General features: G+C 39.4%; 1 protein-coding gene across 1 annotated transcript in view; it reads left to right on the plus strand.

The window, feature by feature from the left end:
• The window catches only part of LOC127632445 (interleukin-1 receptor accessory protein-like 1-B), a 443,487-nt gene that overhangs the window by 163,735 nt on the left and 253,135 nt on the right, over positions 1-26,617 (plus strand). Inside the window, exons 4-5 of the mRNA XM_052111029.1 lie at positions 5,884-6,070; positions 6,886-7,039. Of these exons, the coding sequence (XP_051966989.1) occupies positions 5,884-6,070; positions 6,886-7,039 (341 nt within the window). The remainder of the gene's footprint in view (positions 1-5,883; positions 6,071-6,885; positions 7,040-26,617) is intronic.

The raw sequence follows: 26,617 nt of genomic DNA on the forward strand, positions 1-26,617 counted from the left end.
GTCTTGTTTGCACACGGCGCCCCAACCCAATTTGGAGGCTTCTGTGGTGACCAGGACACATCGGGACACCTGCCGCAAGGGGGTGATGAACACACGGTGCGTGCCGCGGCACCATGCTCGTTTCGAGACTTGGATTGGGAAGCGAGAGCCATGCATCCAATCTCCGTGCTAGTGGCTCTAAGGGGACGATTATTTTTGACGTACCTGGTGGGGTAAAATCAACTTAACTGAAGATTTTCCTCCCGGCCCTCCACTGGGGGACGGAGTGGTCTGCTCACCAGCTCCGGAGCAAACGTCTTGGTCCCTGGGTCATCCGTCTCAGGAACGCTTGGGAGCCTTCCGGGTCCTCAAAGGGGTTAGTGAGACGGGGGACGTGTGCCTCCTGCAGGGCGCTCGATGCTGGGGTATGTTTTGGGTATACATGTATGTTTCTTAGGTGCTGCAGGAGGACGCCCTCTGCTGGCAGACAGGGCATGGCCTGCACTGGAGGTGCGATGGGGCATGATGTGAGATATGGCCTCGGTCTGCTTTTTCAACTGCTGACAACTGCTGGGCGAAGTCCTCGACGGTGTCGCCGAAAAGACCGAACTGGGAGACAGGTGCGTCGAGGAAGTGTGTTTTGTCCACTTCGCGCATCTCAAACATGTTCAGCCACAGATGACATTCCTGAACCACAAGAGTGGCTATCGCCTGCCCGAGTGACTGTGCTTTTAGAGAAAATAACTCTTTTAGAGAAATAAACTCTTTTAATTGCGCTGTCGAAGCGCCCAGGGGCAAGCTGCACTGCTGTGAGAGAAGGAAAAAAGCCACTGATATGCGCCGTAGATCCAACAGCAATCGCTCAGAAATGGGAGGAAACAGACTGTGACTCGCAGCTCGCTGCATACACAACCGATCGGCTCTGAAGAAAATTTCTGAATGAAACAGATGCATTTCCCTTGCTTTATACCCGTATGTCCGGGGCAGGACATGCAAATTCTGTCTGCCAATTTCGCTAAGTGAGCGACAGACGGGGAACTTGTGGTTTACAATATCAATTGCAGAAAACAGATCCAGCAATAGTTGAAAAGTTATTACCTCTAATATTTATCCTTATACCGGTCCATGTAGTAATTTCTGCCATGATAGACTTGCAGAAACTTCACAGTGGGATAGGTTATCATGGGAATGTAGTTAAGACATGCGAGGCATTTCTGCGAGCACTGAATGTTGTGCATAATAAAAAATTTATTAATTTAACATCCATTCAACACTGCAAATTAAAATGTTGTCTGCCTTGCTGTAACTAAATAACATCATCATACAGAAGTATTAGGCTAAATCAGCATGAATGTTTTAAAGGGTTTTTTCCTCTCAGATCATCCCGCGAGCCACATTAGAGTCCTGTGTTGGATGCCCTGATTTATATGAACGAGATTACTTCCTTGTTCCTACAAGTCCAGAAACTGTGTCAGTCGCACCAGACCAGGTTGATGTCAGGTTACTGGAGCATTCATAAGCAGTGTGTCGATTTCCTATTTGATCATGTTGTATAGAACGTAAATGAACAAGTAGAACATATCTTCTTCTGCAGTACTGCTGAGTTTGAGGAGGAAACTCTCTTCATCTCTCTCTGAACGTCAGGACCCTGTAGGCGTTCACAGGGAATTACTGACCGTGTTTAATGATCGGACCAATGCGCCTCTATTCCCACACAAGTGCTGTCTTCATCCTGCTAATTAACCATGATAAATTCTCCTCCAAACTCCTAATATTTCCAACAATGAATCAAACGTGATCATACGGTTTTGTCAAAAATGGCATTAATCACGTGCTGACCCACTTTTCGTGAGATTCAAGGAATGTGCTCATGTTCGTACCTTATGCTTTGATGAGTGTGGGATTATGAGTTAATATTATACTGGGATCATGCACTAAGATGAACAAACAAACCCAAATGCTCATGTCGGCTGACACTTCAACGGCTTATTATTCATTATTATGATGATTCATTACCAGCAACTGAGAATAATGATTATAAACAAGAAAAATGGAATTTGTTATACAACTCACAAACTGGATCTCAACTGGTTTTGCTTCAGGATCCAGATTTGACATTTAACATCAAGTGGCAATAAACACAAAGAATAAACCTGATCTTATTTATTGATGTTACCCTGAACTTTATAGACCGAACAACAAACACAATTATGAACACAAATTAAACAGGTTAAATAAAGAAATCTGTCAGTTTTGATTTCTAAATGTCCCTTGAATTTTACTGCAATATTTCACCACACAAAACCCATTACACAATGTGTATTCTCACTGCAGGTGATCTGTATTCAATGTAGTCTGGGATGTATTTTCTTAGACCTTGTGTAGTTTTATTAATAGATTTTATGTGACACAACATGTTCATGTGGGTATAATATTTGAGCATTAATTAGAGATGAGTTTGATTGAACACATGATCTTTGACATCAACAACAAAATATACAGTATGGGAAGTGTTTTCTTCTCCCTTTTAAAAGTTTAGTCTTATTAATAATAATAATACAAAATCAGTCATTTGTCCTCTGACACGATCGCTCGTTCCCAGCAGGTAGCGTTCACTGGAATATTTCACAGCACTCAACTTGAGGGAACTCATTAGCACACGAGTCTGATAATCTCAAATCATGGTGAATTTACATCTTCAGCCTCATAAAAATTCCTCTCTTAATCTGACTGCACACTGAACTCCATCAACGCTCGCTCATCATGCTGCAGCTACAACACTCTCGTTTTGTGCTCGAAAAGAACTACAGCAAGAATGATGCTGGATTATACACATCATCAATACTTCAGTCTATGGAGCTGTTGTCAAATGATCAGTTAACTGCTGTGAGTCTCAGATAACATGATCATCACGTCCTGTTCATGTCAGTTCAAGTGTATGCAGTCAATACAGCAAAATCAGGATATAACAAACATTAAGAAATGTTAATGCTGATCATAGACTTTGTAATAAATCTTGTACTAAAATTTCCACCAGTGGTGTTAGACTTTAGGAGCACTTACAGAGCAGTTACATCTGTGAACATCAGAACTTTACAGTTTCTATCCTGTAGATATCAGTCTGCCCACATTCATCTCCTTCATTATTGTCATTAATATTCATTCAATTAGCTGCATAAACACAATAGATTTCCTCTGCTGTTCATAATAGTGCTTGATGATAGCACGAAAAGTGTTATTACTATTATTACATTGATATATTTTCGATGAAAGTGCTCAATAATATGATTTATATCAGTGGTTCCCTACAAGTTTTATTTCAAGATCCAGATTTGCCTTTGGACATCAAGTGGAGACCCAATACAGTACCAGAATTGCTGTGACCAAGAAAGATGTTGTTCCTTTAGACTTTTGTGGAAGTTATTGGGACTTTAGGCCTTCTTTGCTGTCTCTAGTAAATAGCTCGCCCATGTCTGGATGTGTCCCAGAAGAGTTCTGATGAAGCCCTCGTTAGATCCTTCATTACAAATAACTATAGATTAATCTCAAAATTATCTTTCATCTCTAAAATTATAGAGAAAGCAGTAGCTAAACAGCTGTTGGATGTCATGTAGCATAACAATATTTTTGAGAACTTTCAGTCATGTTTTAGAGAAAATAAACTGCCCTTCTAAAAGTTTTATCGTCTGTTAATGCTGATATTCTGTAAAGCTGCTTTGAAATGATGTGTGTTGTGAAAGGCGCTATACAAATAAAATTAACTTGACTTGACTTAGGGTCACTAATGACTTATTTATAGCAGAGGATGCTGGTGTTTCTTGATTTAACTGCAGCATTTGAGACAGTTGATCATTCAGTTTTAATTGACACATTGAAGAGATGGGTGGGAATATCTGGGGTGGCTTCAGACTGGTTTGTTTCCTATTTGTCGAATAGGAAATTTGTAGTATTTGTTGGAGATGAGATGTCCTCCTCTTCAACTATAAATCATGGTGTTCTGCAAGGATCCCTGTTAGGGCCAATTTTGGGAGTTATATTTGTCATTGAATCAACTGTTCTTCAGGCATGTGTACCAGGTATAAGAATGGCATGCAGTTAAATACTGATAAAACAGAGGTAGTTATAATCGGTCATGGTTTCAAACAAAGTCAATTGAGTCAGCACTTAATTAAGTGGTCCTGAATATTTAGCAGGTGGTGAGAAATTTTGGCTTCTATTTTCATACTAATTTATGATCACGACCCGGTCCCGCCCTGCCACACATGAATACAATCAGTGCAAAATGCTTCAACTACACTTTGACATGACCAAGATCTTTTAATCATATTACTCCAATTTTAGCAGTTTTCTTTGCATTGGTTACAAATTAATTTTAGGTTTGATTTTAAGATTTTATTAATTGTTTTTAAATCATTACACCGGTTGCTGCCAGATCATTTAGCAAAACATTTAAAACCTTATGAAACAATTATCCCCTTTAAATGGTCTACACTTATACAGCACTTTTTTTTTTTTTAACCTTAGAGGCTACCAAAGCACTTTACACTGTGTCCCAATCACCCATCCACATTCACACACCAATGGCGACAGAGCTGCCATGCAAGGCGCTAGCCTGCCATTGGGAGCAACTTGGGGTTCAGTGTCTTGCCCAAGGACACTTCAGCATGTGGAGTCGTGTGGGCCGGGAATCGAACCACCAACCCTGCGATTGGTAGCCAATCTGCTCTACCACCTGAGCCACAGCCGCCTTCAGGCATCTAGATCTTCTTGTTGTAAACTTTTGGTTGTTCGAACATTCAGATGTACAACTAAATGTCATTGTGTGTTTGTAGTGAATGCCCCCTGATTATGGAACAGCCTGTCCAGTGATATTAGATCTGCGGAATCTGTGTCTGTTTCATTTAAAAAATCATTTGTATCTACTTGCTTTTACTGCTTTGTGAGTGTTTTGATTTTTATGAAGCACTTTGTTCTAAATTGCTAAAAGGTGCTTTAAAAATAGTTATTAAAAGTGATTAAAGATGTCATTAAAATCAAACATTTAAATATTTTAATATTACCATGAATTGTACAGGGCATGTAAAGTTATGAACATGACAGACTGAAGAGGAAAGTTTTGTGTCCATGTTGACATCTGTCTAATCTGACGATTCTACCAACTGACACACGACCTTTGACATCAACAACAAAAGAGATGGAGAGCGATTCATAACTATGTAATTATATGTTTAGCTGATTTGAGTTATTTGTATTCAGCATTATTGTTCTGTCTTTCTATGATCAGAATCGAGCTGCTTTAGAACGTAACAACAGTGTCGTTATAGACTCATGTCTAATCATTTACCGAGACATCTTGTATGTAAATGAAAGACTTCTTTGAGTGCTATGATAACTGTGTAGCATTACTTCAACAGCAGGTCAAACCACATAGAAGGAATACTAAAGCTGAGGATAACATGGTCAAATCTGTGTTGTAGAAGGATTTTAATCGTTTGTTTTCATTCTGTTGTTTCATTGGCTGTTGTTCAGTCAGCGCATTCGGTCTCTCTCAGTTCTGCATTGTGTTTGTTTCTGCTGTTCGGGGAGTTGTTTTCCAATAAATCCAATTGTGGCGGTAAGAGGCGTCCTCTGAAGACGGCATTCCAACAAACCTGAAAAATGGGCTGCTTCGGCACTCATATTTCTGCTGATTTCACATGTCCTGAACCGAAGACCAACAAAGAAACAATAGCTGAGAATGATGTCAAAGTGAACAGACCCTAAAACTGAGCATTTATCAGTCATGTAAAGATTCATTTCAACAATGAAAGAGTAGAAATAAAATATAATTCCCTTTTTCAGTGTGAATAAAGTGGCAGTATTTACTGGGTTGTGCTGAAAATGTTGTTCTTGTGTGTTTCGCAGGAATTCGACGTACTGTATGAAAGTGTCGATGTCTCTAACGGTGGCGGAGAATGACACGAGTCCTTGTTACAACTCCAAGATGAGATACATTGAGAAAGCCGAGTTGAGTAAAAGCAAAGACATTCTGTGTCCAGACATTGATGATTACATACAGCCGGGAAAAGAGCCAGACATCACCTGGTACAAGGTAGCATCATCTTTTCTTTAATGAAACTGACATTTTGATCACTTAAACTAGTGAAAGAGTGAAACAGATCCCCAAGTTGTTGTTTTTAACTAATGACATTTTTACCCATATTTGATATATTTTAAAATGAATAATGTGTTAAAAGTTGCCTTTTCCCCTCTTGCTTCTGTTACAGTCTTTTCAAATACGCTTTAGATGTGTCTCTAAAATGAAATGGGTTTTTCTGGCCCTGTAGCCTACATGCTGCATGTAGAGAGAATTCTCTCAACCGTGCTGTTTACAACTATATTTACAGTATATTCACACAGATCTGGTTTAGAAAGAATAGATTTCTTTGGCATATGGGATGAAATGGTCCTACATATCCTTAGGCTAAACAGAAGGAGAGAATAAGAGAAAGTGTCGTTCAGTCCATCAGACGAGTGTTAAATGAAACATCTGCAGCTGAACTGAATTAAAGGATGGATAATTACTCTGCTCGTGTGTGTTCCAGAACTTCAACACAAACACACGCTGCTCGTTTTATTATTCATACATCATAATCTCAACGTTCACTGACTTGATAATGAATTCATCTACTCAACATAGAAATTAATAAGTGCTAAATATTTGATTGACAGGCATTTTGGCGTACTCTGCCAAGGCCACAATTCACATCTGAAATTACTGCTGTTGTTAAAACGCTGTCAATCTGAACTTTTATGCAGCAGTTTGTTGACAACATTGAAAGCCGCCCACTTGAAATCAATTCATAAACATTTCATTAGAATAAAATGTGCGCACACATATTACAGCATGTGTTTTTATGTATGTAGGAATGCCGGCCGAAACAGTGGAGGCAAAGCATCGTCAGAAAAGCAGATTTACTCTCCATTAAAGACGTGTGGGGAGATGACATTGGGAATTACACGTGTGAATTACAGTTTGGGACTTTTGTGGTGAGGAGGACGACTGAACTCTCCGTCACAGGTAAGACGAGCTCTTCTAAACCTGCTGACACCTGACACTGATGTTTATTGGGGTTTTAATTGAATATGTGTTAGTTTAGACATATGCCTCTGCTGATAGACCTGTTGAAGGTGGTTAACTGGTATCTCTGGTTAAATTGTCTTTTTTATCTGGACCAGCTTAAACCAGCTAAAATCAGAAGAAAAAAAAGAACTCAGGCTGGTTTAAGCTTTTTTCTTTCAGCAGGTCAGGGCTGTGTTTCCCAAAAGCATCGCAAGCCTCAGTTGATCGTTTCCGTTTGTGAATAACCCATAATGCATTCTCATTCACATCAGTGATGACATCACAGCAGCTTCACTTCACTGTCGTAACGGCTGCAGATCAGTTTGTCTCTCCTCTTTAAATGATCTGGAAGAGCTTGTTCAGAGCTGGAAACACTTATGAGTGTGAACTGTTCTTCACAAATCCACCAATAAAGGACATGTTCAATCAGCATTTCGAGTTAAAGTGAACACACATACTAGAGTTCTCACAAAATCTATTTTTTTTACTTGCATGTTTTAAGTTTAATTTTATTGAATCATCAACATTGTAGCCAATCAAATTAATTCCAAAACCTTTTAACAAATGAAAACAGATCAGTTATTTTCAACATGCCATTGCAATGTTTATTTATTCAGTGCAACAGCTTTTACAGCAATTGCTCATTTGTATTGATTTATTATTATGAATAATACATTTTACTATTGTTACGACCTGTTTAGGGTCAGGACACAACAGAAAATCTCTGTGAGACTTTACTGAATAATAAGGGTACATTTATTCAGAGAAAAAAAAAGTGTTAAACCTAAGGAGCTAACAAGGCCGACATACAAAACTCCAAGTTCCCCGTCTTCTTACGGACTGAAACAAACAAGTAAAAGAGAATACATTGATTATCATAACTCCCTAGCCAAATAAACAAAGAAAACAGATTTACAATGAACTAAAATGCCATCGGACTCCCTACTTCCTGAGTTTAGCATCTATTTACATGATATATTTACAAAGACTTTCCAGTCAGCAAAGTTCAAATATACAATCCAAAGTCACATCTGAAAGAGTCACAGGTAAAACACCAAAAGGTTGGCAGTAAGAACCTGTCAGGTGGAAAAGCAAACATACGTGGCGGCGGCGTGGCTTTTACAGGACTTTTATATCCAGCTGGACCAATCAGGAGCTGACATCAATTCAGGTGTAAGAGCCAATCAGAAAGAGACACACACACACAGGCAGAAGATTCCAGAGATGTTACACACACAATATTCCTCAGGGTCATAACACTATACATTTGTGATATATTTCTGTTGCAGCTTCTTCAGTTTGTACTTTAGGATAAACAGTTTGCTGTACAGGCCAGTGTATATTGTGCAGATTTAATTATATATATACATGTAATATGCGCTTCACAGTGGATTAATGCTCTGCTCTTTCATTTCATACAATGCAAACTCAATATCTGTGGAGTTTCTAGTGTATGAGCGGTCGGCTCATACATTCAGGGTACCCGCGGGTCTTAAAAACCTTGAAAAAGTCTTAAATTTGATAATCTCAAATTAAGGCCTTAATAGCCTTGAATTTGGTATACAAAGTCTTAGATTTCGTTACAAAGGTCTTATATTTTTTTTTTTTGCCTTTCCTAGGATTGTTCATACCGTAACAAAATTAACTGTTAATGTAGGATAATTAAAAAAATAATGCAGCGTAACGTTGAGTGCACCTCGCGCTCCACGTCATAGCAGAAAGCGCGAAAGTGTGCGCACCCGTTACTATGGTTACTAGGCAAGTGAGGTACAGACCGTACAGACCAAGATAGTAGTTAGCCTAGTTTGTCTGTTAAAATGGGAAAGTGTCGGTTTAATCCGCTGTGGCCAAGGAATCCGAATTACGTTTGGGTCAAGTCTGTGCCAGGAAATGACAGCGAGGCCTATTGCTGTTGGTGCCGGAAATCTTTTAAGCTAACGACGATGGGTGTTACAGCCCTGGACTCCCATATGAAGGGTGCCAAACACACCGCGTGTAGTACTGCTTGCCAGCGCCAACCACCTATTGTTCTGTTCTGTGCAGCACAGACCTCTTCGGTTACTGATTAACAGCTCTGGCTATCAATAATGAAGAAATTCATTGAGCTGTTCTATAATATCAAGATTGCAAATGTTACATTGAATGTATAGTTTAATAAACAAGTAGCCTAGTTAATATGTAGTCACTTACAATTTAGACGCATTATCGTTTTGTTCTATTTTACCGATGAAAATAGAACAAAAGAAAAGCAACCCTAAGCGCTGTCTTTTGTTATTGAATGATTCAGCATTTTGAACGAATCGGTTTAATGAATGACTCAATGATTCATTTATTAAGACGGTCACTTGCCGCCACCTATTGGTTTATTGTTTAAAGGCATCATTGATTTTTTTTATATTATTTGTTTAAACATCAATCTCATAAAATTATTTATTACAATTGATTGATAACAGCCCTTATTATTAAAACTGAATTTGATCAAATGTAAGAATTTGACAGGAAAGAGAGTGCATATATATATAGTAAGGTTTAAAAATTGTCCTTATAAAAGTAAATAACGCCCTGGTGTAAAAATCACAATTATGCAGATTTAAGTAGGCTATGTAAAAGCTGATGAGAATATTGCTTCAAAATAAATTTTATTTATTTATGACAGACATTATTTAAAAAGTTGAAACATAATTATGTCATTAAAAATTTATTAGCCTATAACATTATTATAAAAACTCCCTTATGTGTGATTTACAATAATTAATTAAATTATATAAATTAAAGATACAACTGATAATTTAAATAAAATATTTTATTTAATTCAAGTAACCTACTTGTACATAATAATTTTCTAGGGTTCAAAATGTATACAAATTTGACATTTTCCCCTCATACTTCTGTCGGAATGGGTACGAAGTTGGCATTAAATTTCATTTGAAATGGTATTAAAAAGGTCTTAAAAAGCCTTGAATTTAATTTGGAGGATCCTGGGGGTACCCTGATTCATTTTAAAGCACACAGCTCGTACATACAAATATTGCAGCTTTTCTTGGTTTAATAATCACACTAAGACAAATCATAATTTTCATTTAATTTTCATAATCATTTAAATTGTGCATGAATTTTCCCCCAAATATGTTACATTTGTATGAGCGTTTGAAATCAGCCGTGTGTGCGTCAGTCATCGTGCAGGTATCAGAGTTGCGTTGAGTTGCTCTGTTCTACCGGTTCTGCAGAGATTCTGGTGACGTACATCTTTTTTATTCAAGTATCAACATGGCAGGAAGTACCGGTACTGCTGACAACACTGCATACGACGCGTGCGCTCTGAATGGATCTGTCCTGAATTCAGCGGAGGCAAAGCATCATCAGAAAAGCAGATTTAACCCTTGAAAGATGTGCAGTTAGACAAATTCATCAATAATTCCAATTGACTTGTTTCATATGGTGAATAAACTTGATTATGTGCAACTGTGCTACTTCCTCATTACCTCACTGTGACGGGACGGTGACATCTCTGATCACTCAATGAGAAGATCATGTGATGATGTTTTCATCTGCAGAAGTTCAGAACAAGTGGATAAAGCAGTTTGGTTTCAATAATAGCTCTGTTTGGAAGGAAAGGAGGTTTTGAGTTGTGAAAGTTACAGTATGTATTAATAGTTTAATCAGCTCTTGTGACTCAAGATCAAGGAACATTTGGTGTGATCCAATTTAACACAATTATTGTAACAAACACGGATGCAATATTTCAACTTGAGGTCCATCATGTCAAGAATGCGACACACTGTCGGTACTGTAGGTGGAGATGTTGCATCTGATTCTAGAAGGTTCCTGTAGATCTGCAGACTGGTAAACTATGACACTAGTAGCGCCACGGTTGAGGGTTGGAACTGTGTGCCTTACATGCACTGTTGAGGAAAGGGTCTGCCTGATGAATAAAGTCCAGTTCTGTGTGGACAGCTGACATGATCACTTCTTCATGATCAGATTTATGCTGCTTCTGTTGTCAAAAACAGTGTAAAACACATCATGTGCCACTCACTTCAGTTTCTGTCAGTCTCTGGACACTTTCAGGGCCTTTTGTAAGAATTTAAATTTAAAGGATGATACTTTAAATGTTGTAAGACCATCTCTGAGTTCCACAGAGTGTGGTTTTCTTATAATGTGCTTTGTGAACACAACATACTCTGAGTTAAAGGGACAGTTCACCCAGTAACTGTTACAGTAGATGTGGATGAGAAACAGATCAATATTTCACGTTCTTCTTCTTGTGTTTATGGTGATTCACATTCTTCACGCATATCAGCATCTACTGAGCAGGGAGAAGAATTTATAGCAAAAACAAAGAACTTAAATATTGATCTGTTTCTCATCCACATCTACTGTAACATATCACTTCTGAAGACATGGATTAAACCACTGGAGTCTTATGGATTACTTTCATGCTGTCTTTATGTGATTTTTGGAGCTTTAATGTTCTGGTCACCATTCACTTGTGTTGTATGAACCACCAGAGCTGAAATATTCTTCTAAACATCTTCATTTGTGTTCTGCAGAAGAAAGAAAGTCACACACATCTGGGATGACATGAGGGTGAATAAATGAAGAGAATATTTTCATTTTTGGATGAACTGTCACTTTAAATTTTGTTTCACTCTCGTGTAAGTTCATATACACTTTACTGTACAACTGAAGTCATGTGACCCACGACTTCTTTTTACAGACCCAAACATGTCAACTAGTGCCAAAACTAATGTCTTTGTCGACTAGTTGGTGTAACCCATAGTGGTATTTGAGGTGAAACCCCCTCTCGTATGGCAGACTAAAGATGACATGTTAATGTCACTGCTCAGTTTTTCTCATCTCTCAGCTCTGATGGAAGAGACTTTCTGAAGAGATTAAGTTGAAATTGGGAAGATGTTGTGAAGAAGTCAATGTGAGGGGACATTATTTACAGACGTTACAGGGGAATTATAATTTGTTCATATTGTTACGCAATAGTATCCCTGTGTAATGTGCAGCAGATACGACAGTAAGTAAAACATTCACATGTTGATTTCTCTGAAGAGTGTGACACTGACACTATAAAACATCCCTGTTTGTTTGAGCGACCCAACCAGCTCAACACAGCAAATATTGACTAATGGCCTGAGTTTGGCGTGGGATTGAGCAATGGGAAATGGGGATGTTTAGAAAAAACTGTATTTTAGCAATTCCACTTGGTGACAGTGGTGAAGAAATGACACTCTTCAGCTGTAAACTGTCATTGACCATTTCTGTGTGATTCTTGACCAGTTTGTTGTTATGAGTGTCGAGTGAAGAATACTGTTTGTGTGAATATTGCACTCATTAATTTGCATCACATATAGAAATGGCTCCTATAGAACGTCAGCATCAGAGTCTCATACTGCAGCAGCTCTAATGAAAACAAATGATTAGACTTATTGAATTTGTGTCATGGTTTTGGCTCTTGCGGTTCTCAGAGTAAATTCTTCAAGAATGTTCCACATTGAAAGGGTACAGATGAATTCATTATTTTTCTTTTATAGCAAGATGAACATCTTATCCTTTTGATAAACTCTCTCAGATCTTCAGCCATTTGGCAGTCTTCAATGATCATCTGCTCATGACTCAAATTTCTGTTTGCAACATGGAATAATGTTTGTTTTTTGTCTTGAATACATGATTGATTCAATGAGATGTATTTGAAATGACTTTCAGCTCATGTTTTATTTAGCTATGGATATTGAATAATATTTAGTCAAATCCAGTACTCATCTCCAGTAGTACTCAATCTGATTCAGTACAAGTATTCAGCTATGTTAAGCACTTTAATGCTAGTTATTTCTGTTTTTCAGTCATTTCCAGAAGTATTCAGTTCTGTTCAGTAACATTTGCATGAAGGACATTTGCAAGCATTGAAATGTACATTAACAAATGATCAGTTATTCAGTATATGACATTTGATAAACTCTTAGATGTTAAAACGTCCAATGTCAAACAATGTATGAATACCATTTTTTTTCAAGTTATTAAAATGTACATTAACTAGTGAGCAATGAAGCATTATGTAATGTCTGGCATTGGTCAAAGAAAGAGATAGTCACAGCCCCTGCTCACGCCACTGGTTGAGTCTAAACTCAAAATAAACAGAGCAATCTTCAAAGTGCCATAGAAACACAGTTCTTTCAGCTGCCGAGAAAATGAACCTCTGAATTGTTAGTGTAGCAGGATGGGCTAAACCGACCTGTGTCACGGGAATTCTCTGAGCTCATCGGTGTCCTTTCTTTTGGGTATATAAGAGGTGGTTTCGGCTACCTGGATGTGTGTCATTGTTGTTACCGCCCCTTGTGTGACGTCATTCGTTGCCGCCGAAGGTATGTGTGGTAGCTGTTTGTAAACTCTGCTCTGTGCTCTGTGTAGATGCGTTTGTTAATCTCGGTTTACATGTTGCCGTTAGGATAGTGCTGAATGCTTCCTGTCCCATCTGCTGTGTGCTGCTGCATACTGTTCACAGGTATGTTGCTTAGCCTCTATACAACAACATTCCAATTGTGTGTACTGACTCACAATCAATTTTATTTTAGTTTTGTTTGGATCACGTTGTTTATGTCGGCGAGTGAGCTGCTGCAATCTTACATGATGAGCGACCGGACCTGGTATGGTTTGCAGTGACTTTACCTGTAGGTATGATTGCAGTTCTTGCTCATCACTTGCTTTGCATTCATTACTCCCTCTCATGCTGATTGATGAAGCTTGAGTGAGTTTGTATTAGATTGTTGTTGTTTTTCTTTTTTGTTTTTTTGTTTATTTGTATAGGAATCTTTTCCTGTGCAAGCTTGAAGCTCTGTTCTCAACTAATGTTGGTGAATGCACACTTCTTTTGCGATTTGTTTTATAGTTTTATTTGTATTTTTCTTTGTGCTTGCAGGAGCTCGGGGATCTGGAGTGGGGAGGCTAGCTGCTGTTGTTATTTGGTGGTGTGTCCGCACTGAGTGCCGTGCTTTATTATTTGCATTAATCTTCACACTTGTGTGTGTGTGCTTGAGCATCGGAGAGGGTTGGGAAATTAGAAAGCCTACAGCTGGCCTACCCCTTCCACTTCCCTTTGCTACTGGTAAGCTGTAACCCTGTACAACCTTGTTCTTTTGTGTATTTATTTGTGACTGTGCATGCTATTGAGGCACCTGAGCAATATGCTGATTTGCTTAAAGATTGAATGTATTTATTGTTCTCTTGTGTAATTGAATAAAGTGAATTACTGTTTTGCCCTTTTTTGCCAACATCTCTACATACTTCAGCTTTAAATTCAAAATTAAACATTAAAAAGCACATTACCTCATATGTCTAACTATTTGAATATACATTAACTAATGATATGCTAAGAATTATGTAATTTTTATTAATTATTTAATAGTAAAAACCATTATTAAGTGTTTCCAGTTTTTACATTCTAGGTATCAATTAATAGTTGACAGTTGACAAGAAGTGGCCTGCAGTCTGAAATGAAAGCATAACTAATTATATAAAACTGTTCAAGGAGATGAGATAAGGAGATTTATGTGGATGATTTTCAAGTCTTGTGTCTTATTTCTTTAGAGAAAAAAACAAAACTTTGAACCATGTGTGGGTGGATGCAGAGCTCAGCGATCTCTCTCTCTCTCTCTCTCTCTCTCTCTCTCTCTCTCTACTCTCTCTCTCTCTCTCTCTCTCTCTCTCTCTCCAGGAACAGTAAAGCTCATCCCACATACAAATCAATATTTAATGTCAACATTTTATTACCATTTTCTTCTCTTGTGATTTTTCAATATGAGCTTAGATGAGGAAGATCTAACTCCTGTGTGTGTGTGTGTGTGTGTGTGTGTGTGTGTGTGTGGTTTGGGTGGTTTAAGAGGTACAAACTGGTAATTACAAGAGTATTATGCTATAAATGTGATTAATGAGGACATTTCTAGTGTCCCCATAATTCAAATCGCATATAAAACATATTAAACTATGTTTTATTGAACATTTTAAAATGCAGAAAGTTTTGTTAGGTTTAGGGATTGTGTTGGGTTTAGGGGTTGTGTTGGGTTCAGGGGTTGTGTTGGGTTTAGGGGGTGTGTTGGGTTTAGGGGTTGTGTTGGGTTTAGGGGGTGTGTTGGGTTTAGGGGTTGTGTTGGGTTTAGGGGATGTGTTGGGTTTAGGGGTTGTGTTGGGTTTAGGGGGTGTGTTTGGTTTAGGGGTTGGGTTTAGGGGTTGTGTTGGGTTTAGGGGTTGTGTTGGGTTTAGGGGATGTGTTGCTTTAGGGGTTGTGTTGGCTTTAGGGGTTGTGTTGGGTTTAAGGGATGTGTTGGGTTTAGGGTTGTGTTGGGTTTAGGGGATGTGTTAGGTTTAGGGGATGTGTAAGGTTTAGGGGATGTGTTAGGTTTAGGGGTTGTGTTGGGTTTGGGGATGTGTTGGTTTTAGGGGTTGTGTTGGGTTTAGGGTTTGTGTTAGGTTTAGGGGTTGTGTAAGGTTTAGGGGATGTGTTGGCTTTAGGGGATTTGTTGAGTTTAGGGGTTGTGTTGGGTTTAGGGGTTGTGTTGGGTTTAGGGGATGTGTTGGGTTTAGGGGTTGTGGTAGGTTTAGGGTTTGTGTTAGGTTTATTGGTTGTGTTAGGTTTAGGGGTTGTGTAAGGTTTAGGGGATGTATTAGCTTTAGAGGTTGTGTTGGGTTTAGGGGATGTGTTGGGTTTAGGGTTTGTGTTAGGTTTAGGGGTTGTGTAAGGTTTAGGGGATGTGTTGGGTTTAGGGGTTGTGTAAGGTTTAGGGGATGTGTTGGGTTTAGGGGTTGTGTTGGGTTTAGGGGTTGTGTTGGGTTTAGGGTTTGTGTTAGGTTTAGGGGTTGTGTTGGGTTTAGGGTTTGTAGTGGGTTTAAGGGTTGTGTTGGGTTAAGGGGATATGTTGGGTTTAGGGGTTGTGTAAGGTTTAGGGGATGTGTTGGGTTTAGGGGTTGTGTTGGGTTTAGGGGTTGTGTAAGGTTTAGGGTTTGTAGTGGGTTTAAGGGTTGTGTTGGGTTTAGGGGTTGTGTTGGGTTTAGGGGTTGTGTAAGGTTTAGGGGTTGTGTTGGGTTTAGGGGTTGTGTTGGGTTTAGGGGATGTGTTGGGTTTAGGGGATGTGTTGGGTTTAGGGTTTGCAGTGGGTTTAAGGGTTGTGTTGGGTTAAGGGGATATGTTGGGTTTAGGGGTTGTGTAAGGTTTAGGGGATGTGTTGGGTTTAGGGGTTGTGTTGGGTTTAGGGGTTGTGTAAGGTTTAGGGGATGTGTTGGGTTTAGGGTTTGTAGTGGGTTTAAGGGTTGTGTTGGGTTAAGGGGATATGTTGGGTTTAGGGGTTGTGGTAGATTTGGGGTTTGTGTTAGGTTTAGGGGTTGTGTTAGGTTTAGGGGATAGTATCTATAGTTTGTACAGTATAAAAATCATTATGTCTATGGAAAGTACTCATAAGGATAGCTTCACCAATTTCTTCACATTGGCCAAAAACTGATGAGCGGTCAAGGAGATCCATCAGCAGATACAAGCTCATTTTAAAGGAATACTAATAGAAAAGTCTGCCGGGTGCCTGTCGTTGTGATGTGTGTCAGGGGTTTATGATGAGCGAGGCACTTTTCTTCTGAAGCTCTGAGCCATTTTAAATAAATGAGCAGCGATGCCGTGACCAGTGTGGAGGTGAATATCTAATGCAGCCTGCGAGGCGAGTGGCTCCGTCTTAATGCGGTTATATTTAGAAGTCATTAGTGAGGGATGGCCAAATTAAGGGCTGTTTTAAAAGTGTTCTTCATTAATTACACACAATCCACTGTCTTGATTGAGTGAGAGAGATTCTTTGAAGCATCTTCAGGTCAGAGTCGTTCAGAGATTCATAGGAAGACCTGCACGCCAGTGGCGGCTGCTGGTCTTTCAAAGAGGGGATGCTCATTTTTGGCCTACATTATAAACTTATTTACCCTATTTTTTGCACTAAATCAATCTTAGGTGTGGTCTTCCTTACGAGGTCTTCCTCGTAAGGAAGACTTCAAATGGCTTCGCCAAAATCAGGTCGACAATATTAGCACCGTCTGCCATCGTGCGCAGTTTCACCCGTACGACGCTAGCCTAGCCTACTGTATGAATGAATGAATGAACGAACGAACGAACGAACGAACGCTCTAAAACAAAATATATTAAACTTGGTAAAACTGAAACAAGGAGTGTGGTGTATAATTGTGTGAAATGTATTATGCAAATTGACTAGCAATTTCGCCAAACAAATATAAAGAAATAGGTTGCAGCAGTTTGTCTTTCGACTACACTTGAGAAATCCGCGATGGGACTGAGCCTGAAATAGCTTCAGTGACTTCTTATAGTACAGATTCGCTGTCAATCAAAAGGAGATGCAGTCTTTCGACAGATCCTCCAATCATCACGCTGAAGCCCGAGTCCGGGCCAGCCCACTCCTCATTCACCCCCAGAGACGCTGAGCGTCCGTGGGCGGGACATAATCACAGCATTTATCCAATGACCGTCTATTTTCGAGCACTGAAAAAACTGTTCAGAGCAGCCCCACTGAAGTCAATGGACGCTCGGCTTCAACAGGGAAATGCACTGACGCTACGGGAATGTATGAGAAGTAAATCGAGTCAGCCGACCTGCTATATGTAATGTAGCTGATTCTGAACGAACTCGTCTTCGAGATGAACGTGTTCTAACGCATTTTTAGTCAATAAATTGTTTACACAATAGTACATATTTGACCATTATTTTTTTGACATTATAGGGGAAGCTGAGCTTCCCTTGCAGTCTTAAAGAAATCCCCACTGCTGCACGCAATACTGACAGTCTGATTATAGTGGATCTGCTCCAAACTCTAGTGAGCTGCCTACATAGACAGCATTTTTATGCATCATAGACACACTGTTCCAAACAGTAGGTAGCAGTATTATGCTGCCTTCTAAAATTCACTACATGCCAAAAGTGTGTGGACACCTGAACGCCACACCCACATGTGCATGGTGAACATTTAAACATTTAAAAGGGAGTTACTCCTCCCTTAGCTTCGGTAACAGCTTCCACTCTTGTGTTTGCACCTTCACTAGATGTTGAACACGTCTTTGGTGTTTACTCTCATCAGTAAGATCAGATGATGAGGCTCTGATTTATCTCAAAGATGTTTTCACAGACAGCTTTCAGTAGTGGTTATAAACAGCACTGCAGTTAACTTTGGTTTATAGTTAATAAATATTGTAAATGCAGATTCTTCTTGAAAGTTTACATTTACATTTATGCATTTGGCAGACGCTTTTTATCCAAAGCGACTTACAGTGCAATTATTACAGGGACAATTCCCCCCAGAACAACCTGGAGTTAAGTGCCTTACTCAAGGACACAATGGTGGTGGACGTGGGGTTAGAACCTGTGACCTTCTGATTAACAGGCCTGTGCTTTAGCCACTACGCCACCGCCATACAAAAATAAAACTACCTTTAGACATGCAATATCATCTTTACTGCTTAAATTATTGCTCCACATGCATTAAATAGCCTTATGTTGGACTTCAATATCACCATATACAAACTTAATGGGTTTTGATTGAACATGTTACTTACAGTCTTCAAAATAAATGCAAAGACTTCATTTAGAAGCATATCATTATTTTTATATACATACATATGTTGCGGTGGTGGCTTGTCCTGTAAAATCTTACATGGAGGTATATATATATATCTTTTTTCCATATTTGGCCTCAAATCTGTCATAACAGTTTCATTTTGGAAATTAACAACAGCAGTTTGGGACTGGAGTTGGATTGTGCAATTACTTTGTGAAACCTCAGCAGTTGCAAGGAGAATGGATCTAACAAGTGGAGCCATGATAACAATGACATAGCATCATTTATGTCGTTATCCAGAGTTTGTCCAGAGCCATTTATCCTGATGGAAATGTAAAGAATCTCAAATATTCAATAATATTTCAGAAACAGGGTGTTTCTACTCAACAAACAACATTTTTGGGGCATTTTCAACTTCATTTAAACAAAGCACCTATTGAGAGAAATTATTTTCTGAGGTGCCAAAATAACCCGGAATTGCCGATGCTCTGTGCTTGTCTGTAAACCGTTATTTCATCTATAGTCTGTTGTGCTCGTGAAGAGCGACATGTGTATGAGAGTTTCTAAACAGTCATATTTTTTTAGAGTTAGGATTCTGCCGTAGGCAGCAAGACAACTAGGCTTTGGAAAAGAACCAATGTTTTATTTATGATTGTTGTGCTTTGAATTTAGTGAGTTTAAGGGCTGTTACTCAAAGGCTTTAGCATGATGTTCATGCATAGTAATGAATTGGAGTGATGAGGATACAGTCGGTTGAGGCCCATAAGGATTTGAATCATTTAAAAATGTGGCTGCTAGGAGACACTGAGATGTTTCATATCCACATTAGCTCATTTGAGAAAGTCCTGCTCAAGCAGAAATGATCATGTTTGTAAAACACTGAGAACAATATCTTGTAATATTTAGAGTGAAATATCCAGAGGGAGTGTGTGCGTGCCGTGTTGGAGAGCTCTGCTGAACATATGCCGTTTGGTGCAGCAGCTCTGACAGCTCTTCATTGGTGATGGTGAGCTGCTCTCAGCACTTTTCAAACTCTCTCTCCTCAAGTACTATTTCTTTTCCACTTACCTTTCTTGACGACGTGCTCAGATATTTCTACTAGTGCATACTAACCCAGTGAGTGACTGTGTCTCTGGCTGAGTTTAATGTTTTTTCTCCCTCTAGCAGACTAGTATGCATTGATGCATGAAAACTTTATGCACATGAAAGTGAGCAGCTGAAAAGTGAAGTAATTTCCGTATCAGCATTTCATTTTAATAACATTTTCTTTCATTTGTTGCTGAATAGCAAATACCTTTTTAAATCAACGGCAGCTTGTAGTACACTAATTAAAGAGTACAACCTTTGTGTTCATCCAGATCTGTGATCACTTTGTTACCAATGCACCATTATTCTCATTGATATTATAAATCCCTAAATGTGTTTGATTATTATCAGTCTGTGCATGGCTCTACTGTCAGATCTATACTGTAGTTTCAGCTCTTCACCAAGTGAAAAATTCTCACCTGAGTCTTTGAGGGATTTTGGAGAACATCCTCACTTGTCTATCCTCAGGAACAGTCCAAGAGCTTTGACCACGAGCTGTGCATGTCTGATGTAATAAAGCAGTTAGGTTAGGGTTAGAGTATAAAGAACTCTCTCTATCTCTCTATCTATCTCTCTCTCTCTCTCTCTCTCTGTCTCCTCCTCTAACAGAGAGTACTCACATCTTAAATTTGAGTCAATCACAAATAAAAGGCCATTTGATGTGTTTTTTTTTCCTTCATTCTAAGCTGCACGCTCATGTCTGTGTGAAATGAAAATCTTCACTACCAGTTATCTAAAGAGGGTGTGTCTCTGTGACCTGTATAAAAACTACTGGAACAAATTAATTAACTGTTTCCTTCCATTTAGATTTTAATGGTATAATACGTGACATTTTCTCTATGAATCACTGTGGCATCATTAATCATTCAATTCTATTTGAAAAGAGACCTATTCTGAAACCTCTTTATTGTGTGGTTGGGGCAGAGTTAGAAGTGTGGTTAGTGTGGAGTTAGTGGGATGAATGGGGCTTTATTGTGAGATTGGGGTGGAGTAAGAGATGTAGTTGGGGTAGAGTTAGAGGCGTGATTTGGGGTGGAGTTAGTTGTGTGCATGAGGAGCAGTTAGAGGTTTGATTAGTGGGTTGAATTTTTTTCTGGTTGGGGTGGAGTTAGTTGCGTGGTTCTCCATTATGAGGTAAGTAATGAGTTGTGTAATTAATCTGTTTAAAGCTATTTTCTAACTGTTGTGTAGTAGTCATAATACGAGTGATCACAGAGCACTGTTCTATGTAAACAATGACTGGCGGATTCAGTTCATGTCACCAACTGCTCATATTACACACAAAAATTATCTTTTGCCAACACCTGCTGGCTAACATGTGTAGTGTCATAAAATAAAAAAATACATGTAAAAGACACTTGTACAGTAACTCTTAACACGTCTGCACTACTCTTACACTTTAGTTTAGAACAGCACGAACACAAGCAGAGTGATACACACACAGTGAAGCGTCTGAGTGCTGATGGTTTCAGACCATCAGAGCTCATGGAAAGTCTCTCGTCCTATCAGATTCGAGGACCAAAACTAACTGTTGTATATATATATATATATATATATATATATATATATATATATATATATATATATATATATATATATATATATATGTCTGGTGATAGAGCAATTGTGGAGAGAGTGGAAAGTTTCCCATGCCTGGACAGTGTGCTCATGACCGGCTCTGGTTTAGCAGCTGAGATATCACTCCAAATGGTCTGTTGCTCCGAACGAAGCTTCAGGTCTTCTCCGCCATGGTCATTCCCTCCCTTCTCTATGCTTGTGAAACATGGACCCCGTTAATGGAACATATTCATCGGTTATAAACATTTAGGCTGGCCTGCCCATGATCTATCCTGGGTTTAACCAGGCTGGATTGTGTGAGGAGCTCACAAATCCTTGAAAGATCTGGACAATTCCCATCGGTGAGCTCCTCCGGCAGGCAAGGCTGCATTGGCTGGGCCATGTAGGCCGCATGCCCAGCCACCACATGGCTAAACAGCTTTTGTTCGGCTGGATTGAGGGGGCTAAACAGGCACAGGAACAGGAGAATGTGGACCTGAGTGGACTTGCCACCTACTGGTACCAGCGGTGTCAAGATTGGCCTCTGTGGAGGAGGCTCGTGAAGGACGCTACTGGGCAGTTGGAGGCAGTTGCCCTCCAACAACAACAGAGGGCAGAGGAGTGACACTCACAACAATGAGCGGAGCGCCGGATGGCTAAAGCATAGTGTCTGCCCCATGACCTCCTGCCAGCGGGCTTTCAACACTTTGAGTGGCCTCAATGTGCTCATAGCCTGGCACAAGCATTGTGGTGAATGGCAGTTGTTGTTGTTGTTATATCAGAAATACCATGAGAAATGAGAAAAGGCATGAGCATGAGAAAGATATGGTAAAATTCCTAGACGAGCTCTTTCCGAGTCTGCTCAACATAACAGGCCATAAGCTGGAAATCGAGCGAGCTCACAGGGTTCCACAGAGGGAGACAGGCCCCGACCAATTCTGGCCAAATTTCTGATATCATCCAGTAAAGATCTTGTGTTACATGAGGCGGGGATTAAAAGGTGCCTTTCTTGGAGGAACCAAAGCATTTTCTTGTTTCCAGACTTTGCAAATTCGACTGGAGAGGCACATGGTTGATTCAAGGAAGGCAAGAAACTCTTGCACCGATGGGGAGTTGCTTTTGCACTGATGTTTCCGGCCAAATTAAGAAAAGATACTAAGGATAGCTGCAAAATATTCACGTTCACAGCCAGCATTATCCTTCATAGAGACAATGGTGTGAGTAAGACATTTGGTGAGTTTAATGGAACAGCCGAGTGGGCCTGACTCACTGAACATTCACTTGACTCTCTGAGGAAGCTGGGCACCTTTTTGTTTCTTTTTGTGTTGGTTCTGCCAAGCGGCTGGAGTTTGTTTTGTGGAATAACACTCCTTCAAGAAATTTTGCATCGACGGAGGGTCGTTTTGCACTGATGTTCCCGGCCAGGTTGAGAATAGATTCTAAGGATGGCCGTAGAGTGTTTACTTGTCCCCAACATGCAATATCCTTCATAAAGTATATGGAATTAGTGAGTTATTGTGTGGCGCTTGCCCTACAGCCTAGTGGACCTGACTCACTGGACATTAACTTACGTTATTCTGTCTCACAAAATTTGTATAGAAACACCGGACTAGAGCAGTCTCATGCTCGTAGGCGTACATGGATTGTTTTAGTTTAGAGGGATGGACGCCGGTTGGCACCGTCATTCGTTGGGTTAATGAGTACCTTTTTGTTTCTGTTTGTTTGGTTCTGGGAGAAGTTCGGGGTTTGTTTATTGCACTAATGTTGGAATGTGGTATTTATAATTTTGTTTTTGACACACTGTTGTTAATATGAGCAGATTGTCTCTCTCTATGTGGACTGTGAATGGGTTGGGGCATCCCATAAAAAGAATTAAGGTTATTTATTTTCTTAAACAAAATAAATATGATATAGTGTTTCTTCAAGAAACACATCTTTCCCTGCAGAAAGCTGAAAATGTTTGGAAGCTATGGGGTGGACATTCTTTAGTGCTGGATCAAGTAAGAGCAGGGGAGTCATTACACTGATAAATAAACATCTACAATTCAAATGTCTCAAACAGATTAATGATAAATTAGGTAGAGTCATTATTGTTTTAGCTGAAATTCAGGGGCAAATGTTGATTTTAGCTAATATTTACGCACCTAAAATGGGGAGGATGCTTTAATCTATTGATGGACTCAGTCCTTGATCATTGTGAAGCAAAAGTGTGTAAGTCCCCTTGAGCAACAGTGATGCTTCTGAGGATGTGTAAAAACCTTGGTCTTGCAGATATTTGGAGACATCTTAAGGCAGTTCTTAGGGGTTGGATCATACAGTATGCCTCATTCATCAAAATATCCAAAGCACGAGAGCTCATGGAGAGCTGATAGTGAAATTTTTACCTCAGCCATTGATATTAATAATGCTTTTAAAGAATTTTATCTTGATCTCTGATGAAGATATTAGAAAATTTGTGGAACCATTAGAACTCCCTAAACTGCCTACTGAGCAAAACAATTCTCTTGATTCTGAGATAACCTTGGAGGAGCTTGTGAGGTAATAAAATCCGGGTCACAATTGTGTTGTTGACAGAGAGAAAAAAAACCACATAAGTTGCACTGACAGAGGTTGAATCCTGCAGGCACCAGTAACTGTGATCAGCCACCCGGCCTCCATTCCCCAGTTCAGATGTCAAATGCATCCTATGAAGATTGCAGTACCCCAGAATCTACACATCGTATCATGGTGTTTTTGGACTTGTTTAAAACAGGAGAATTTGCTTTTAGTAAACGTATGTAACAGTTACTCATATTCTTTTCATGTTTCATGAGAGAAACGTGACAAGTAAGCCACATCTGTTCATAGCATCTGTAACTATGCTGTGCACAAATAAAAATCTTTTAGTTTAAATTAAGTACAATAAGTAAAAGAATACACCTGTTGTATTTTATTCATTAATTTGGTTCACTGACTGAATGTTTTTACTGCAAGTTTGATGATGGAGCATCATTTTGTGGGCATGTGAGGAGTTGTGTTTGACAGCGACTAGAGTTTGTTAGAACAATAATGTTATGATGGACAAAATATTTAAACTGGTTGCATAACATACTTTTTAATAGACAATATTCTGAATTGGCAATTTTAAATCTATTCTACCATCTCTATGTCTTTTAAATACTGGAAAAAATGTATTTATTTATTTTGAGGAATTTCATAATTTTCCATGGCACACCTGACAATCTTTCATGGCACACTAGTGGGCACAGTGGTTTAGTTAGCCAAATTGTATTACAGATATAAAGATTTGGCTGGCATCTCTCAGACAGCCACAGTTTCTTCTGCTGTCTCCCGCATTTATTGGATTGCGGGTAAAGGGGGGTGGGGAGGGGTGGCAGCCGTTAACAGTAACAAAAAATTCAAATTAGAAATGAGTCCAGTTATTGCTTCCATTTGAAGCAGGAAGTTTGACATTCAGTCATGTTAATAAATAAATCAGACAATGGCACAAGCAGTTTAGTGATATCCCTACAGTTGTGGTCTTAACCATTCTTGAAATAAAATCCTGAGTCCTCTTTGTCTGAGACAGAGACAAGACCAAGTAAAAATATGGTCGATTCCGAGACAAGACCTTCAAAAAGTGGTATTGAGTCCGGTCTCAAGACCAAGACTGGTCTCGAGTACTACACCACTGGTGTGTGTGTGTGTGTCTGCGTCTCCTGTCTTATGAATTCATACATCTGGGATCTCTATAATGATGATCACATGTCATCAATTAATGTGTCTTTCTGTCAAATTATCACTCAATTAGTGTATGTGTTCAGAGTGTTAAATTGCTGTTAATGAAGTCTGCAAACACTCTCTCTTTCTGAAACTCAGTTTTTCTACCATTTTTCTTATCAACTCAGGAAGTCACTCAGGAATTCCGTTGTGTTCCCATGGTCACTTCTTAATCATGCCTCCTCAGGGCTTATTCAGGGCCAACGGCCACTGGCCATTACCCCACCAATTACCCTTGGGACAAAGAATTCCAACTGGGGATTGAGACTGCGTTTACTAATGCTGTGTTTCATTTAAATCAGATTTGGGATATTGCTACTTTGAATTCTCCAATCTCCGACCATAAAGGAATTATTTTTACAGATACTTGGAAAATGACTTTAATCAACCAAACCTGCAATGCTCCTGTTAGCTTAACAGGAGTTTCACTGTCACCACAGACGTCTCCTATCAACACAACTGAGGAACAATCCTATGAGCATCAAAAGAGATTTGAATTTACTGTGTTTTGTACACCTGTCTCTGCAAATGTTTTTAAACAAGATTTAATATCTTGTGATGTAGGAAATTTGACTCATTGATTGATATTATTTAATAAAAGTGAATGTTTATCACTAACTTTCTACATGTTTGTGTGATGTCACTCACCTGCATCTCAGCGGACACATTAAAATCCATTAAGATGCACAATGGATGAAGTGTTGTCCAAAGCAAGAAATTTCTATGGTTCTAGATCATGGACGGTGTGCTGGGACATCGTCCCGCTGTTATTGGAGAGACCACTCAGGACACCATGGCAGTCTGTGAGTTGTCAATGGTAACTTATCTTGCTAGCTAACATTTACATACAATATAAAACTTGATATTTTAGATAACTAGTTAATATGTGTATTTGGTTTGGCTTGTGAAATGGACAGGGTGTGTGACGTTTGCACCAGGAAGGCGTATTAAGGGCGGTTTTAGAGCAACACTGCAGGGCTTTTGGCCCGATGGTGGTAATGCAGAGCGATTGTGGTCCCGAGGTCCGAGGCTTTTGTCCCCCAGCTGGTCAGTTTATGGCCCTGGCCTGATAGTGGAAAAGTGGCTAATAAGGGATTGTTCAGTACAATGAGTAAAGCTGAGTCACAGGTGGATAAGGACAGGGCAGTTTACAGTACATAGAAAATATACTTAAATATACCGCTGTGGATCAGGTGGTAGAGCAGGTCGGCAGCTAATCGCAGGGTTGGTGGTGTGATTCCCGGCCCACACGACTCCACATGCCGAATTGTCCTTGGGCAAGACACTGAACCCCAATTTGCTCTCAATGGCAGACTAGCACCTTGCATGCAGCTCTGCTGTCATTGGTGTGTGAATGGGTGAATGAGACACAGTGTAAAGCGCTTTGGTAACCTCTATGGTTAAAAAAAGTGCTATATACTGTAAATGCAGACCATTTACCAAGTTTTTTATGTATAAGTTTAACATATTATTCTGTCCTTAAGCAATTTTGAGTTGAAGCTACGCTTTAAAAAATGTTTTATCTACATTACAAGCT

This window comes from Xyrauchen texanus, chromosome 39 (genome assembly GCF_025860055.1).
Source record: "Xyrauchen texanus isolate HMW12.3.18 chromosome 39, RBS_HiC_50CHRs, whole genome shotgun sequence".
NCBI classification, from domain to species: domain Eukaryota; kingdom Metazoa; phylum Chordata; class Actinopteri; order Cypriniformes; family Catostomidae; genus Xyrauchen; species Xyrauchen texanus.